The sequence below is a fragment of the Rhineura floridana genome, chromosome 4 (genome assembly GCF_030035675.1).
Source record: "Rhineura floridana isolate rRhiFlo1 chromosome 4, rRhiFlo1.hap2, whole genome shotgun sequence".
Lineage (NCBI taxonomy): Eukaryota > Metazoa > Chordata > Lepidosauria > Squamata > Rhineuridae > Rhineura > Rhineura floridana.
In genome coordinates this window covers 92364540-92380426 of record NC_084483.1, presented here as the reverse complement: position 1 = coordinate 92380426, position 15887 = coordinate 92364540, and the positions used below count along the sequence as shown (strand labels likewise).

The following is a 15887-nucleotide window of genomic DNA, read 5'->3' as shown; positions in this document are numbered from 1 at the left end:
TGTTCATTTCTCTTATTATTTTAAGAAAATTATGAGATAGGCCAATGTCCTGATAAAGGGTGTATGTAGTGAAATGGGGGAGGTTGGAGAAAATTTAAGGGGGACAGAATGACTGCAAATGCTCCTTAATCATCACTGGCAATGTTTCAGGAAACATCTTATGTAAGGTATATGGCCCAAGAAGGTAGGAGGTGGTCAGGGGTGACTCATCCTTATTAAGCTGGGTGTGCAAAACAATAGATATAGTATGGGGGAGAGAAAACTGAGTTTGGGAGATCTGTTAACTTTAACAGCATTTTGGGGGGTGCTCTCTGTTTTCTCTGGAGATCTGATATGGGGCAGTGTACTTGGTTCTCAAAGTTTTGCCTTCACTTTTAGTCAAGCTGTATATTTGTGTATAAAAATTACAAAATGTCATAAGGCTCCAAAGTCCTCCTTCCAGAGACTACTCTGGAAACCAACCCTGGAAACTGCAGCCACTTGGAGAGGAAGAGTGAATGTAACAATTAAGGTTGCCAGGTCAGAAGCATCCCAAACCCTGAGATTTCAGGGGCAGACCTTAGTGATGACAAGGGGTGGGTGCTAGTGATGTCACGGGGTGGGCTCCAGTGATGTCATTAAGCATGATACATTATGCATCAACCACAGTTGCTTGGAACATACCACTCAAACAAACAAAAAATCTCTGACTGGAAATTAAGATAGAAATCTTAGCTAAATGAGGGTGCTTCCAGGTCCAGCTGAAGTGATAGGAACATTCCTTCTCACCTGCTTAGGGAGCCTGGATAGGGAGTATTTAATCTAGCCTACTTGCTTCTGGAAATAAGGGTTTATTCAGGCCAGGGCAGTCACCAGAAGGCCATTGTATTAGGGTCAATAAACTGAGTCTGAATCCTAGCAAGATGGAGGCGCTGTGGGTTGGTGGTTCCCAAGTTCAGATAATTGGTCAGTTTCCTGCTTTGAACGGGGTCGTACTCCCTCTGAAAGAGCAGGTCCATAGCCTGGGGGTGCTCCTGGATCCATCTTTGTCACTAGAGGCCCAGGTGACCTCAATCTCTAGGAGTGCCTTTTACCAGCTTCGGCTGGTGAGACAGCTGTGGCCATTTCTGGACCGGGATAGCCTGACCACTGTTGTCCACACACTGGTAACCTCCAGGCTGGATTACTGTAATGGGCTCTATGTGGGGCTGCCCTTGAGGTTGGTCCGGAAGCTGCAGCTGGTGCAAAATGCGGCGGCGAGACTGCTCACTGGAGCAGGGATATTGCCAACATGTCACCCTGCTACTGAAAGAATTGCACTGCTTGCCCATTTGCTACCGGGCCAAGTTTCTAGTTTTGGTGTACAAAGCCCTATACAGTTTGGGACCAGGATACCTGAAAGACAGTCTTATCCCTTACATACCCAGTCAATCACTACGCTCTGCAGGTGAGGGCCTCCTGCAGATATCATTTTATCAGGAGGTTTGTTCTATACAATATATAGGAAATGGTTCTTTAGTGTGGCAGCGCCTACCCTGTGGAATTCCCTCCCTTTGAATATTAGGCAGGCGCCATCTCTGCTATCTTTTTGGCACCTTTTGAAGACTTCTTTTTCAACAAGCCTTTTAAGTTGAGAGCTATCCCAGTCTGTGTCTGTGTCAGAATTGCTTAATATGTTTTTTTAATAATGTTTTTAACCGTTTTTAAAATGTTTTTAATGCTGTTTTGTCTTAATGTATTTTAGGATTTGTTTTTATGATGTTTTAAAGTGTTTTTAGTGCCTTGCTTGCCACCCTGGGCTCCTGCTGGGAGGAAGGGCGGGATACAAATTAATTAAATAAATAAATAATAAATAATAAATAAATTGTAGGAAGAAGAGAACCTAGTGTTGTGGAGATGTTAGATGGGAGCACTCAGGAGTAAAGATGGATGCCCCTGAAAGCTAGAATTCTAAGCACACTTACTAAGAGCCTAAGCCCCATAGAACTCAACAGGACTGATTTCTGAGTAGATATGGTTAGGATTGTGCAGTTGGTAAGGCTTGACTAGGGCTCATCTGCAAAGATATCAATATCAATGCAGGGTTGGCAACCCTCCGCCTGGAATGCCCTGCCTGCCTTTTAACGTGGCTGCTCCAAACTTCTTTACAGACTTGACCCTTCACTACAGAGAGAGGTTTGAGAAATGAGTAAGAGTTAAGATTCTCTACCCTTTCCTACCTATCCTGTGGGCTGCTATAAACTCTCTTTGACAGCCAACCCAATTCCAGTGAGTAATAACTGACAAGAGAAAACACACACATGGTTTGATCTACCTTCACAGGCAGTATATTGGGAACAATAGCAGTTGAATCCACACTTCCCAGTATGTGAATTCTCTTTTACTACTATTGGGCAAGAAACAAACCGTCATGCAAACAACAAGGTGCATCATCAGTAGGTTTAAGGGGGTTGAGCTGAGCACACGAAACCACTGTTGCTGCTTCTATGGATGTAAGAGAGTGATGTTAGGGGTAAATGGAATGCAAACAGAAAAACAAAAACAAAAGACAGTGATGATTTCCTAAATGCAACCCCATACCAACAACAAGATTTCTACAAGTAAAGCAGAAAACTCAGCATCTGACAACCAGTCAGGGTTCCTAACCAAAACTAAAGAAATTCTGGCAGCCAGTCAGCCAAGGTCACAGAAATCCCCATGCAGCACAGCCTGACCCAGTCAGGTGGCAGTTAGTGCAGAATGCTGTGGCACAATTGCTGACATGAGTGAGACCCTATCAGCACATAATACCTCTGCTCTGAAATCTGCACTGGTTGCTGATTTGTTACCAGGCCAAGTTCAAGGTGTGCTTTCCATGCTATTGCTGCTGTTGTTGATGTTGTTACGGTTTATTTCTATGCTGCCTTTTGGCCAAAAGGCCCTTAAGGCAGCTTACAAAAAATAAACACAAATACAGAATACACATCAAGAAAAACAATACAATTTACAAAAAATAGATAAAGTATTACAGGTTCCGCATAGTGCTTGTTCTGCTCCTGTAAGAAATCAGTCCTTTAGAGTGGCAGCACCTACGCTTTGGAACTCCCTGCCTATTGACATTAGGCAGACACCTTCATTGTACTCTTTTTGGCACCTGCTAAAAACATTTTGTTTAGGCAAGCCTACTGAGGCATGCAGAAGCTCTTGTGTTTTTTATCTGTTTTTAACTCATTGTTGGTTTAATTATTTTGAATTTTTAAAAATACCTGTCTCTAACTGTTTTTGCCAATAATTTTGTTTTAATTCCTTCTGTAAACTGCTTTGAGTTTTTTTACAATAAAGCGGCATATAAATGTTGTAAATAAAATACATAAGTAAATTTCAGAGTTACTGTGGCCCTTGGGTCTCTTTCCTTTTTTTAGGAACAAAGGAATATGCCTTATACCTACTGACCATTTGGTACCATCTAGCTCAGTACTGATGACAATGACTAGCATTGGCTGTCCAGGATTCCAGGCAATAATCTTTTCCAGAGATTGGATTTTGAATTTTGCATGCAAAGCATGTGCCTTGACATTGAGTTACAGCCCTTCCCCTGTTTATTTTTTAAAATTGTTATTTTCAATTCACTAATGAATGCACATCATACCTAGGGCAGATCCACACCATTCATTTAAAGCACATTCAACACACATTTAAAGCACCACAGAATCATGGGAACTCTAGTTTGTTAAGGATAGTGGGAACAGTAATTGTGAAACTACACTTCCCAGGATTCTTTGGGGGAAGTCATGTGCTTTAAATGCAAGTTGGATGTGGTTTAAATGTATTGTGTGGATCTACTTCATAAATGTTGCCTGCATGTAAACCATTTTAATTATTATTTTTTAAATGGAAATCAGCTACAATGTTTACTGGGTGACCATGGGCTACTCACCACCTCTCAGCCTAATCCGCCCCTCAGAGTGAAAACAACAGAGGGGGGACCATGAGCATCCCAAGGAAGAAGGGCACGGTTAAAATGTAGAAGAAACAATAATGTACAACCATAGGGTGAAATCAGATACTTATCAGGACATAGTATGAAGAAATATTTATATAAGCATGACTGTCAAATATGTTTATTATTTACACAACCTGTAAAGACATTTACAGTGCATTCCTATATATGTTTACTCAGAAGCAAGTCCCAATGTATTCAATGGGGCTTATTCAAACAGGGAAGTGTGTACAGGACTTCAACTTCAAGTGATAAGGAACTTCACCCACCCAGCCCAAAATTCAGACTCATGCCACTCATGCCACGAAGGCCCTCCTCCAGGTTCCGACTCATAGAGAGGCCCGGAGGGTGGTGACAAGATCTAGAGCCTTCTCAGTGGTGGCCCCCGAACTGTGGAACAGTCTCCTCGAGGAGGTGCACCTGGCGCCGACATTGTTATCCTTTCGGCGCCAGGTTAAAACCTTTCTCTTTTCCAAAGCATTTTAATTTAAGTTAACCTGATTTTCATATCTGTTGTACTGATTTTAGATTGTTCTTATTTTATATGTTCTTATTGTATTATATTGTGTATTTTATTGTATTCTCTGTGTTCACCGCCCAGAGAGCTATTGCTAGTCGGGCGGTATACAAGTCTAATTAATAATAATAATAATAATAATAATAATAATAATAATAATAAGTTGTTTTGCAACTGTTTATACTTGTTTTATGGTTATTTGATTTTAAAGGGATTTGTTTCTTGTGAGTTGCCTTGGTTTCCATTTGGCAACTCTACCTCACAGGGTTGTGGGAAAGACTCCATATATACACACACTGGACATGTAAAACTACATACACCCCATATAATAGTTTGTTGTCAAAACCAGTTGGTCATTGCAGAACATTTTTTTAAAAAAATTAAATCAGCATTAGTTTCCTACCAAATAAAAGCAGTGGCACCTAAGTAAGCCCTGCCTAATTGCTTTAAAAATAGGTTTGGAGGGAGAAAGATTTACAACACAAACATAATCCTTTGCTATGTTCACTCCAAAGTCCCATTGATCTACAGCACAATCCTAACCATGTCTACTCAAAAATAACTCCTATTGAATTCAGTGGGGTTACTCCCAGTATGTGGGATTAGCATTACAGATTTACTCCCAGAAAAGTGAGTATAGGATTAAAGTTTCTATTGGGAAGGTTTTCAAAACAGGCTATAAATTAGACAATTAAACTGCCCTCTTCAACAGCCCAGGAAAATTTAAACTTGTTTGACTCCTTATAATTAGAAAAGTATAACACATTGTAATGGCATCATAAGCTGCATTATAGCATATTATACATTTTATCTTTCAAATAATTTTTGAACAGAAATTTAAAAGAAGTGTACATGCAGCTTATTTATTTGAAAGATAAAATATATGCTATTTTTGCAAGTAATTTTAAAAACCCTGCATATACACTTTTATTATAATCATAACTGCAATTATTTGCAATAAATAATTGCCTACCAAGATCTTGCTGTCATTTTTTGTTCTACATCTCCTACACACACACAGAAAAAGGAACGTTTACTACTACTGAAAGCTATAAACTTACTTTATGACAAGCATGAAAAGACAACAGTTTTCTGGTCTTGCAATGGGTTCTAGCTATTGCCTGAAGGTCAACAAATCCCTTGTCAATCACAACCCTGACTTCATTTATTGGCTACAAACCTGAAAAGGATGGGTTAAAGCAACCAGCTACAAGCTCATTTAACAGAAGTTGCGGGGTGTGTGACGTTTTGGAGTATATCTCTGGATCCAGACCACCTAGAAATGCAATTTAAAAGAAAGAAAGAAAGAAAGAAAGAAAGAAAGAAAGAAAGAAAGAAAGAAAGAAAGAAAGAAAGAAAGAAAGAAAGAAAGAAAGATGAGAGTCTGGAGATGACTCAAGGGGAGACCCAGAGGGGACTCCAAAAATCTGGAGTCTCTGGGCAAAAACCAGAGCCCTCGCAATCCGAGTAATAATATATGTCTGGGGAAAATAATATTTACAAAAAGATGCCAGACAGTTGTTTGCACACCTTATTGCAACTCCACTAGGAGTTGCCATTAGCCCTGGCTCCTCACTGCTGCATACACCACAGAACATGGATGGAGAATGGGTGGCCTTCTAATAATGCTGGACTCCAATTTCCATCAGTCCCAACCAGGTTGGCCAATGAGCAGGGATGATAGGAGCTGTAGTCCAGAAAGATCTGGAGGGCCAAAGATTCCCCAGCCCTGCTGTAGAGCAAAGTACATATCTACCTCTCATGTTAGAACAGGGTATAGCATAGTGGAATAGGAACATGGGACAGTGCAGCTCTGGTGATTTTTTTTTCTCAGCAGGAGCAATGACATAATTTGCTGAAAGTTTGGCAGAGGTAGAAGATGGAGTGGGGGTGGGAGTTGAGCACAGGTCTGGCTTGCCACCTGATCCCTTTGGAGGCTAGGTTCAAATAGTGACTGGCCCAAGGTGAGCTTTGTGGTTGATGAAGGATGTGAATCTAGGTCTCCCCAGCCAAAGTTTAATGTACTGACCATTACAACGCCCTTTGCCAGCTTACTTCTCAGTTTGATACTAATACAAGGGATATTGTGCTATATACTACTGCTCTTTGAAATATAGAGATATAACGATAATGGATCAACATAGGTGCCTGTATTTTTTTTTCCTTGGGAGAGATGTCTATGGATGCTGTTATGATGAGCTTTTGTACTTCAATATTTGCTACTCCACCACTGTGTACTCTGCAGGTATACATTCTCAGCATACAAGCACCACACATACTAATCCCATATTTCGGAAAAATAACTATGAATGACTTTATGTGTTTTGTGACAGCTTTGAAGTTCAAGTGTTTCTTCAGAGTCTTGCAATGGTCCATGCAATTGAAAGAATCAACAACTCTACACTCTTACCTGGAATTAAATTGGGGTATGAAATCTACGACACCTGTGCAGAGGTCACCAGGGCAATGGCTGCAGCTCTGAGGTTCCTGTCCAAGTTCAATGCTTCAAAAGATTTTGTGGAATTCAAATGTAACTACTCAGACTATACACCCAGAGTCAAAGCTGTCATAGGTGCCACATATTCAGAAGTATCCATGTCAGTTGCAAGAATATTGAATTTGCAGCTGATACCACAGGTAGGTCACTTTGGAAAGATACTCTCATTTTCAACAATAAGATCAAGTTTAGCAAAGGTCTAAGTGGGTGAATATTTTAATGAAATTATAGGAATTTGAATATCATTATAAACTGAGCTTGATGGTAAACTGACCTATAACAATAACCTGAACCTAGGAAAGGGGCAGCATTCTAGAGTACTGAATAAACAATATGCTCATTTCTTGACTATCATGTTTTTCATGATTAATTTTATTATTTATTTTTTTCATTTCATATTCATTTTTTTCTCAGTGGTGATTAGCATGGGGTGGAGATAGAATATGAGAAAACATACATGAAGTGAGTGTCTGATGTTGCTGACAGACTCTCTCAGTGCAACTACCCAGCCTGCGGCTGAATGACCAGGAGTTGGAATGCCTTAAGACAGCAGACAGCGTGAGCCAATCAAACTGTCTGCCATTACCAACCTGGCAGTGTGGGTTGCTCCTAGGTAGCTTGCATGGAATTGCAGCCTTAGTCTTTGATTCAGATGCACAGGGCTTTGCAAACCCCCTTTTGGCCCAGCTCTTTACCTGCCCCACACTTGAGATCTATGATGTTATATTGATGATGCTATATATGACATTTGGGGTTAGACAGGTAGATATGGCTTGGCCAAAACAGCCTGGTCAGCCTATTTAGGCCCATGGGCTGGAGGGTTTCCACCACTGCTTTAGAATGCCAAGGGACTGCCAAGGCCTAGAGCTGGAGGAGGAGAAGCCACCCAAGTCTGAGGCAGCTGTACCATGAGCCGGGGAATTGGACCAGGCCCCTGATGTTAGTAGTCCCTTGCACATGGTAAGGATCCTAAGTTTCTCCCTTGTTGTAGTGACCTTCTGTATGTCAGAAGGTATGTTTATTGAGGTGAGGACAATTCAACAATGTGATCCCCCCCACAATATGATATGAAACAATAGGACCACATGCCAATGACATCTTCTGGCAATACTAATCATTTGGAAACATAGGTTTTTGTTCATCTTCCCTGGTTGATATATCTTGAATCACCCTGGCACAACAGCCATGGAGCTGCCAGGAAGGATAGCAAACATGCGTAAAGGCAAACAAAAATTCAAATGGAAGGTTTGGCAGTAAGTCAGGCTTGGATGAAACTTTTCCACTTATTAATATCCTATTTACAGTCATCAGCCTGTCAACTGATTTTGAAAGGACACTTTTATATCTGTGGTTGCTAGCTATATACATTTCAAAAAATTGCAATTTTAAAAGAAGCATAAAACATCGAATTTAAATACTTAACAGAACTATATAATGATTTATGAATATGAACATGTTGTAAGTTTCTCAAAGGTGAAGCACACATCACAACCTGCAACCATGTACTGGTTGTCTCATGTGCTGAGCTGTTTATTTGCGACAGCCCACTATCAGATCAAGAGATGTTCCACTCAGCAAAGACACACACACACGCACACACAAAAGAAAAGCTTTCTGGCAGATTTTAGAAAGTCACTCAATCTTCAAGGTGTGCCAGTGAATAGAGATGTCTTGCCATGTAGTGCCAGGTACCATAAGTTGCAATTAACAGTGGCCTTCACATGGCAGACATAACATGTGGCTCTGCCTTAAGTGGTAGGGTGACTCTACCCTTCAAACTGAATAGAAATTGTAATGACAGTTCGAATAATATTTGGAATATCTGGGGTGGAGCATCTAAACAAACCCCCCACTGCATTAGTCCAGATGTTTTCATTCAATAGACTGAGTGTTCTTCAGATGATCTATTCTTGAGTAATCCTTTCTATATCTATTTAAATGTCAGCCACAGAATCCTTATGGGTTGTAGAAGGTTCTGTGGTGTGTTTTGTGGGTCATGCACAGTATTGTTCACTCACATCTGGTCTCAACTTGCCCTGCCTGAATTGAAAAAGCAACTCCAGGATTCCAAGGAGCAGAATTTGAAAATCCTTAATCTGAGAAAAGATTTATATCTGAAAGTAAACTTTCAGACAGAAAGCAAACTGTCTTGCATCATGCTGATCTCACTGCCACATCATCCCTCCCAGTAAGCTGCAGCAACACCGGTGATGGGAGGTCAGGTAAGCCCTGCTGCCCTGCGGATTGCTACTGCTGTCTTTTACTTTCTTGGTATTTCCAGGCAAGTACAAAGTCTTGATACCAGCTTAAAATGCACCTTAAGTTCAGTTTGAAGAAATTTCTCTTGGATTCCATATCACTGGCAGATCAGGAGAGAGGTGCATGGTTTGTTGGACATCCATGCTGTGATATGAACTTTGATGAAACAGCCTATTTCCATCCCGTTTCAGTTTCTCCTATATGCGAAAACAGGTCTGTGCTGCCCCATTTATGTGTGGATTTTTTTAAAAAATCAACAATCCACACAATTGTACTAATAAAATAAAAATCAGGTACTTACACCGTGGTCTGGGTCGCTTCCTGGGAGCATTTTAAAATACTTTTTTAACTGTCTCTCAACTGTGTGGACATGCTGAAGTTGCTAGCTGCTCCAAGCAACTATAAAGCTTTTAAAAAGAAAGAAGACAGCACTCAGACCACCTTGCAAGTATTGTTGGTTCATGGAGCCCATGTGTGTATTGATTTGTAGATTATGCAGACTAATCGTCATATCTATGTTCCAATCCATGCATGGGTCTAGGAGCCTGAAATGGGTAGGTTCACTTCCAAATGCAGAGCCAATGCTCCAAGTCCTTTATTGAAAACAATGGGATAGCTGTGAGAACAGAAAACTAGACTAGATAGGCCTATGGTCTGATCCATCAGGGCTCCTGGTCATGATATCCCCAATATTGGAAAGGTGATAATGGTTTGGGGGCTCTGTCCAAACAGATGTCTTGCAATAGCCCATATGCGGAGGAGGATATTGCATTTTTATGCAGTTCGTGGCAGGGGGCAGGTTGTTTCTTTTTAAAAGTCAGTAAACAGCCATGCTGCATTTCACTCAGACTTATGTATATCATTTGGAGCCGAAGAACACCTAGACCAAAAATGCACCAAGAGTTGGCAGAGTTAATTATTTCCATCTTGGCTTCCCCCTTCTCAACAGCATTGAGCTTGTGCTCACCTGGTGCTGCTGAGAACTTGGTCCTTAAAGGGTTGGACCGTAACGGCTGTCATGGTTTTCTGCTCAGAGCTGTTTCCCATGTCTATAACTAAGCTGTTTTTTCACCTCTGCAGGTGAGTCATGCATCGACTGCACAAATCCTTAGTGATAAAGTACGTTTCCCTACTTTTCTGCGCACCGTGCCTAGTGATTCCTATCAGACAAAAGCGATGGCACGACTGATCCACAGGTCAGGATGGAACTGGATTGGAATCATAGCCACTGACGATGACTTTGGGCGTCTTGCTGTGGAGAGCTTTGGGTTACAGGCTATGGCAAACAATGTCTGTATTGCATTTAAAGAAATGCTGCCAGCTTATCTCTCAGACAGCACCATTCATGGCAAAATTAATCAAGCTCTTGAGAAGATTGTCAAGGAAACCAGGGTAAATGTCATTGTTGTCTTTCTCAGGCAATTCCACGTAATGAGACTGTTCAGAAAAGCAATTGAGAGGAACATAAATAAGACCTGGATTGCAAGTGATAACTGGTCAGCAGCTGTCAAGATTAGTACCATTCCAAATATCAGTCGCCTGGGGAAAGTGGTTGGATTCACATTCAAAAGTGGCAACATGTCATCTTTCCATGAGTTCTTGAGCAATCTACATACAACCCCCACTGGAAGCAACACATTCTCAAGGGAATACACTATGCTTATGTCAACATGCTCACACATAAACGATCAAGATTTGAGCAAGTGCATTGCTAATTACTCTGTCGAGAGAGTGCTAAAAAACCGCACTAGACCAAGTAACCAGTTTTGGAGAGAGGAATTTTTGATTGCCAACATTGAACCAGGATTCATCCATAGCACCATGATTGCAGTGCATGCAATTGCAAATGCCATTCGGAATCAGTGTAAAGACAGAAACTGCAAAGACCCATATGCTTTTGCCCCTTGGGAGGTATGATTTTAGAATACCTTTGTATTTATTACATGCATTTTGTTTCATGCTCTGCATCTCTTCTTGACTTATATTTCAGTGCATACAAGCCACCAGCCTGGTGCATGTTAAAGGAATGATTTTATATTTGCATACTCTTTACACTGGATGGTTTGCAACATATTTATGATAGTATAACGTAGGCTGCAATCCAATACATGTCTACTCAGAAGTAAGCTCCATTGGGTTCAGTGGGACTTACTCCCAGGTAAGTGTTTATTGGATTGCAGCCTTAACCTTTACAAACTGTATAAATCATCAGCAACAAGTCCCAACAAGATTTTAAAAACCCTCAGCTGACTGATGCAAGCTTAACCTCTAACACTAAAGTTCATACAAGGAGGTCACTAGGCTTCATTGACAAACCACTTGCTCAAGAATACCTACATACTTTTTTTAAAGAAGCCATTACATCCCTCATTTTCTTTTTCCTCCCTACAAACCTATCAATGTCTTTACAATTGTTTCCACTTAATGTATGGGAGAACTGGATGCTGAGAGAAAATGGCTCACCCAGGGCTAGACAATGAGTGCATAACTGCAAAGGATCACAACTTTTCGATGCATGCTGAAACCTTAACTGCTTACTGGGTCCTTTGCTGGCTACTGATGCTTTTTAAAAAGTTAACTTTCATTCGTACTGAGTATTAATGCTGCTGGGTTTATTTTATTGTCATATTTTTAGTGGATTTTATTGTAAAACACCCTGATGTTTTCGTAATAGGCAGCATATAAATATTTTTAATGAATAAGATCACATCTGCACAGAACAAACCCAACCATTTGGTTTTCTTCCCTCTGCAAACCTCAATTTGAGATACATTGAACCAATAGGCATCAAGAGACATTGATTCAATAAGCATATCTATATGCAAAATTCTTTGGCTATTTGAATCTGAAGAACCATATGTCTCCTAGTGATGTCTGGGACCAGATACTGCTGCAGACTATATTGTGGTGATCAGATTCTTTTGGACTAGTGTACGTTGTAACATAAGTAACTCTGTTTTTCTTATCTGGTTGTGTCTTTACCTGAGAATCCAGAGATTATCCCTAGAACCACATTATTGCAACACATATTGATAGCAGTTTCATGGGGAAAAAATACTGTTATGGCTTCCCCAACCTCCCAGATTCTGGGCTTTGAGTTGTGTGATGAGGGTGCTTTTAAGTCTTTTACAGAATTACAGAAATTCACAGAGCACTTTCCCCATGTGAGCTACACATGTCTAGCATCTCTTCCCACTTACCTTTAGTATGAGTTAGGGATTGAAGACGAATGTATTTTAAATGGATTGATATAGGAAATTTGGCAGTTTTGATCTGATTGAGCTTTGCCCCTCACCAGACATCCTCTTGCACTGGGTGTCCACTTATGACCAAGCCACTTGTGCATTTTTTAAATTCCACTAAATCCATGCAAAAATCTATACAAATATACATCACATATAGACGAGTCAAGTCACACGTGGTACTATATTTTTGCAGCATAATTTTGTAAGTATTATTACATCAGTATTTTTATACAGATATTGTTATATGTATCTGTTTAAGAGTTGGTTCCTTTAGGAAACCAGGACTGTACATGCATATAATATGTATATAATTGTGTAAGTACAAGAATGTGTATAATAATGTATGTAAGAATGCATATAATATGTGGGAATTACTTGCTTCTTGTCAAGATCAAGGAGCTTGACAAGAATGAGAAAAGATTTGTGCAAATAAACTCAAAGTGGAGATCTTCAGAAACTTCTACCCCTACACTGAGCTAAATGCTAGTTTTTTTTAAAGGTATGGGAATGAAGAACCACGTAGTAGTAGTAGTAGTAATCTTTATTTACAGTCATAGACCCATAATTAAACGAAAAAGTAAAACCGAGTACATATCATTGAAGAATGTATAATACAAAGGCAATATAAACAAACTTCATAGTCAACAACTAAGTACAAAAAAGAGAAATACGTTTCTGCTGAGCCGCATGAACATATTTAGCTACTTGGATGGTAATTTCTTTATCTGATCCAGAAAGCAAGTGAACAATGATAGCTTCAGACGATTTATGGAGAACTTTCAACAAAATGTTATTGAGAAACTTATTACGAATCTGAGAATACAAGGGACAGAAAAGAAAAATATGATGAAGAGTTTCAATCATACCAGCACCACAGGGACAAACATGCTGTTCATAAGGGACCCCCCTAAACCTTCCTTCCAGTACCGTGGAATGTAAGGAATTAAACCTGGCTTTAGAGAAAGCTAAGCGTAATTTAGGGATTGTAAGCAGCTCTAAATAAGAATTTAGCTTCCCAGGTTGAAAGTATAATTTCAAATACAATGGAGAGCATGTTTTAGAGGCCGAGGAAATTGAAGTCTGAAAATCAATATCCTTAAAACGCGAGCGGATTAAGGCTAAGGCGTCCCTCGGGGATTGAGATGCTAAATATTCCCTAGAGAGGCCCATTTGCAGCAATTTCAATTCCAATTTTTTGTTCCAAATAGAGGGCCAATTATCTTTCCAGAATAAGGATAAAAATCCAAACATACTGTTGGATGATATTTTAACCCAAAAATTGGCTGTCATCAGCCAGGCCTGACATTCCATTGAAATTAACCCACATTCTAATCTGAGTGCCGCCGAAGGTACACATCTAGGGACGCCTAACAAACGGCGTAAAAAAATGGAAAGAACAGCTTCAACAGAGGTATCCAAGGCATGTATCCATATAGGAACTCCATATAAGATTTGGGGCATAATTTTATTTTTAAATATCTGAATGATCGCCGGAATAAAGAGTCCCCCTTTATAATAAAAATATCGAATCAAGCTCTTTAAGGAATTCTTAGCTCTCATTATTGCCATTCTTATATGTGAAGACCAGTTCAACGAAGAATGGAATATAATGCCAAGATATTTATAATGGGCTACTTGTTCAATTGAATGTCCATTAATTGTCCAAACTGGTGTATTTATTCTTTTTGAGAACACTAGGATTTTCGTTTTATCATAATTTATAGTTAAACGGTTCTCTGTACAATAGGACATAAACGCCCTTAACAAGCGCTTGAGACCTACCTTCGATAAAGAAAGGAGGACAGCATCGTCAGTGTATAATAACAGTGGACATCTCACGTCCACTATCTTAGGGGTATGAAAATCATAAGAAAGGCATCGTTCATTCAAATCATTTAAAAATAAATTAAATAAAAGAGGGGCTAATATACAACCCTGTCTCACCCCCGTGGACGTAGGAATGGAGTTTGTTAACCCACCATCTTTTCCACAGCGTACTCGAAGGGATGTTTGTTGGTGCATGTGGTATATTAAAAATAAAAGTCTTTTGTCAATGGAGGTTTTTGATAATTTAATCCACAAAATATCTCGGGGTATCGAATCAAAAGCGGCCTTTAAATCAATAAAAGCAACATACAGACCATTGCCCTTATGTTTACCATACTTTTCCGCAAGATGATGTAAAATAAGGCAATGCTCTAGAACAGATACACCCTTACGAAAACCTGCTTGTTCCCTACCAAGGATATTTTGTTCCTCCATCCATGCCTGAAGCTTTGCTTTCAAATAGGAAGCATATAATTTAGCAATTACTGATAAGAGGCTAATGGGACGATAATTAGAAGGATCCTCTCTGTCTCCTTTTTTATAAATGGGGATGACTATTGCTTCTCGCCAAGAAGTTGGAAAGTATCCTGATTCATTAAGCATAGTAAACATTTTTGCTAGTGGAGGGGCCCACCAATCCTGAAATTTTTTAAAAAGTTCAAGAGGAATACTGTCAAATCCGGGTGCTTTACCTGCTTTTAACCCAGCAATCAAATTCCTTATTTCAATTTGGTTAACGGGCAACCATGACGGAAGCAAGGAATGGTCAGGGGGAACAAATGTAATAGGCTCCTTGGGAAGTCATTATTATACAAAGTAAAAAAAAAACATTCCCAAATTTGAGGGGGAATGTTACACATAACCTGTTGTGAAGGTCTAAAAGCTTTGGAAATTATAGCCCAAAATTTTTTGGAGTCTTTCGATCTAGACACTCGAATGAGTCTGTTCCACTCCTCTTTAATTGCTTGGCTCTTTTTAAAAGCTAGGGTTGCCTTATATTTACTCTTAATTAAGTAATACATTAAAGGCAGATGGTTCAATTGATGTTGATGATACTTTAGGTACACAGATTTTAGCTGTCGTTTGAGCAAATAACAATCTTTGTCAAACCATTTAGGGGCCACATTCCTACATGCCTTAGGACCATCAGATGAAGGAAATAATATGTTGTTAAACGTAGAAATTAAACAGGCATATACGTTAAAAAAAGCATCCAAAGAGTCAGAGTTCATTAAATGCATCCGAAAAGCCAGGGCATTTGGGGATATCAAGAAATCTTCTATCCTAGAGGCTAAAGAGGGCGTCCAGATCGGTCTCTTATAATAAAAATAAGAGAGATTTACTATAGGGTTATAATGAGAGGATAGATGGAACCTCTCAGTGAAGAACCACGTGTGGTTCTTGAATGGCACAGACTGTTGGGTATGTTCAGGCTTTTGTGAAGCAGAGCAGGGGCACACATACAAGGCCCACCCCCAACATATTTGTACATGTGCCCCTCTCAGTCCCCCACCATCCCCATGTTGAGCAAGGAAGGTCTCCAAGGGGCTTTTACTCGGAGCTTGGAAAAGTTACTTTTTTGAA

General features: G+C 39.8%; 1 protein-coding gene across 3 annotated transcripts in view; it reads left to right on the top strand.

Annotated features, from left to right (window-relative positions):
- Positions 1 to 15887, top strand: part of GPRC6A (G protein-coupled receptor class C group 6 member A) — a 35302-nt gene that overhangs the window by 5917 nt on the left and 13498 nt on the right. For 2 of the 3 annotated variants that reach the window (XM_061626304.1, XM_061626303.1), the window contains exons 2-3: positions 6809 to 7112; positions 10312 to 11142. In XM_061626304.1, the coding sequence (XP_061482288.1) occupies positions 6809 to 7112; positions 10312 to 11142 (1135 nt within the window). The remainder of the gene's footprint in view (positions 1 to 6808; positions 7113 to 10311; positions 11143 to 15887) is intronic. The other variant, XM_061626305.1, reaches the window with a different exon arrangement.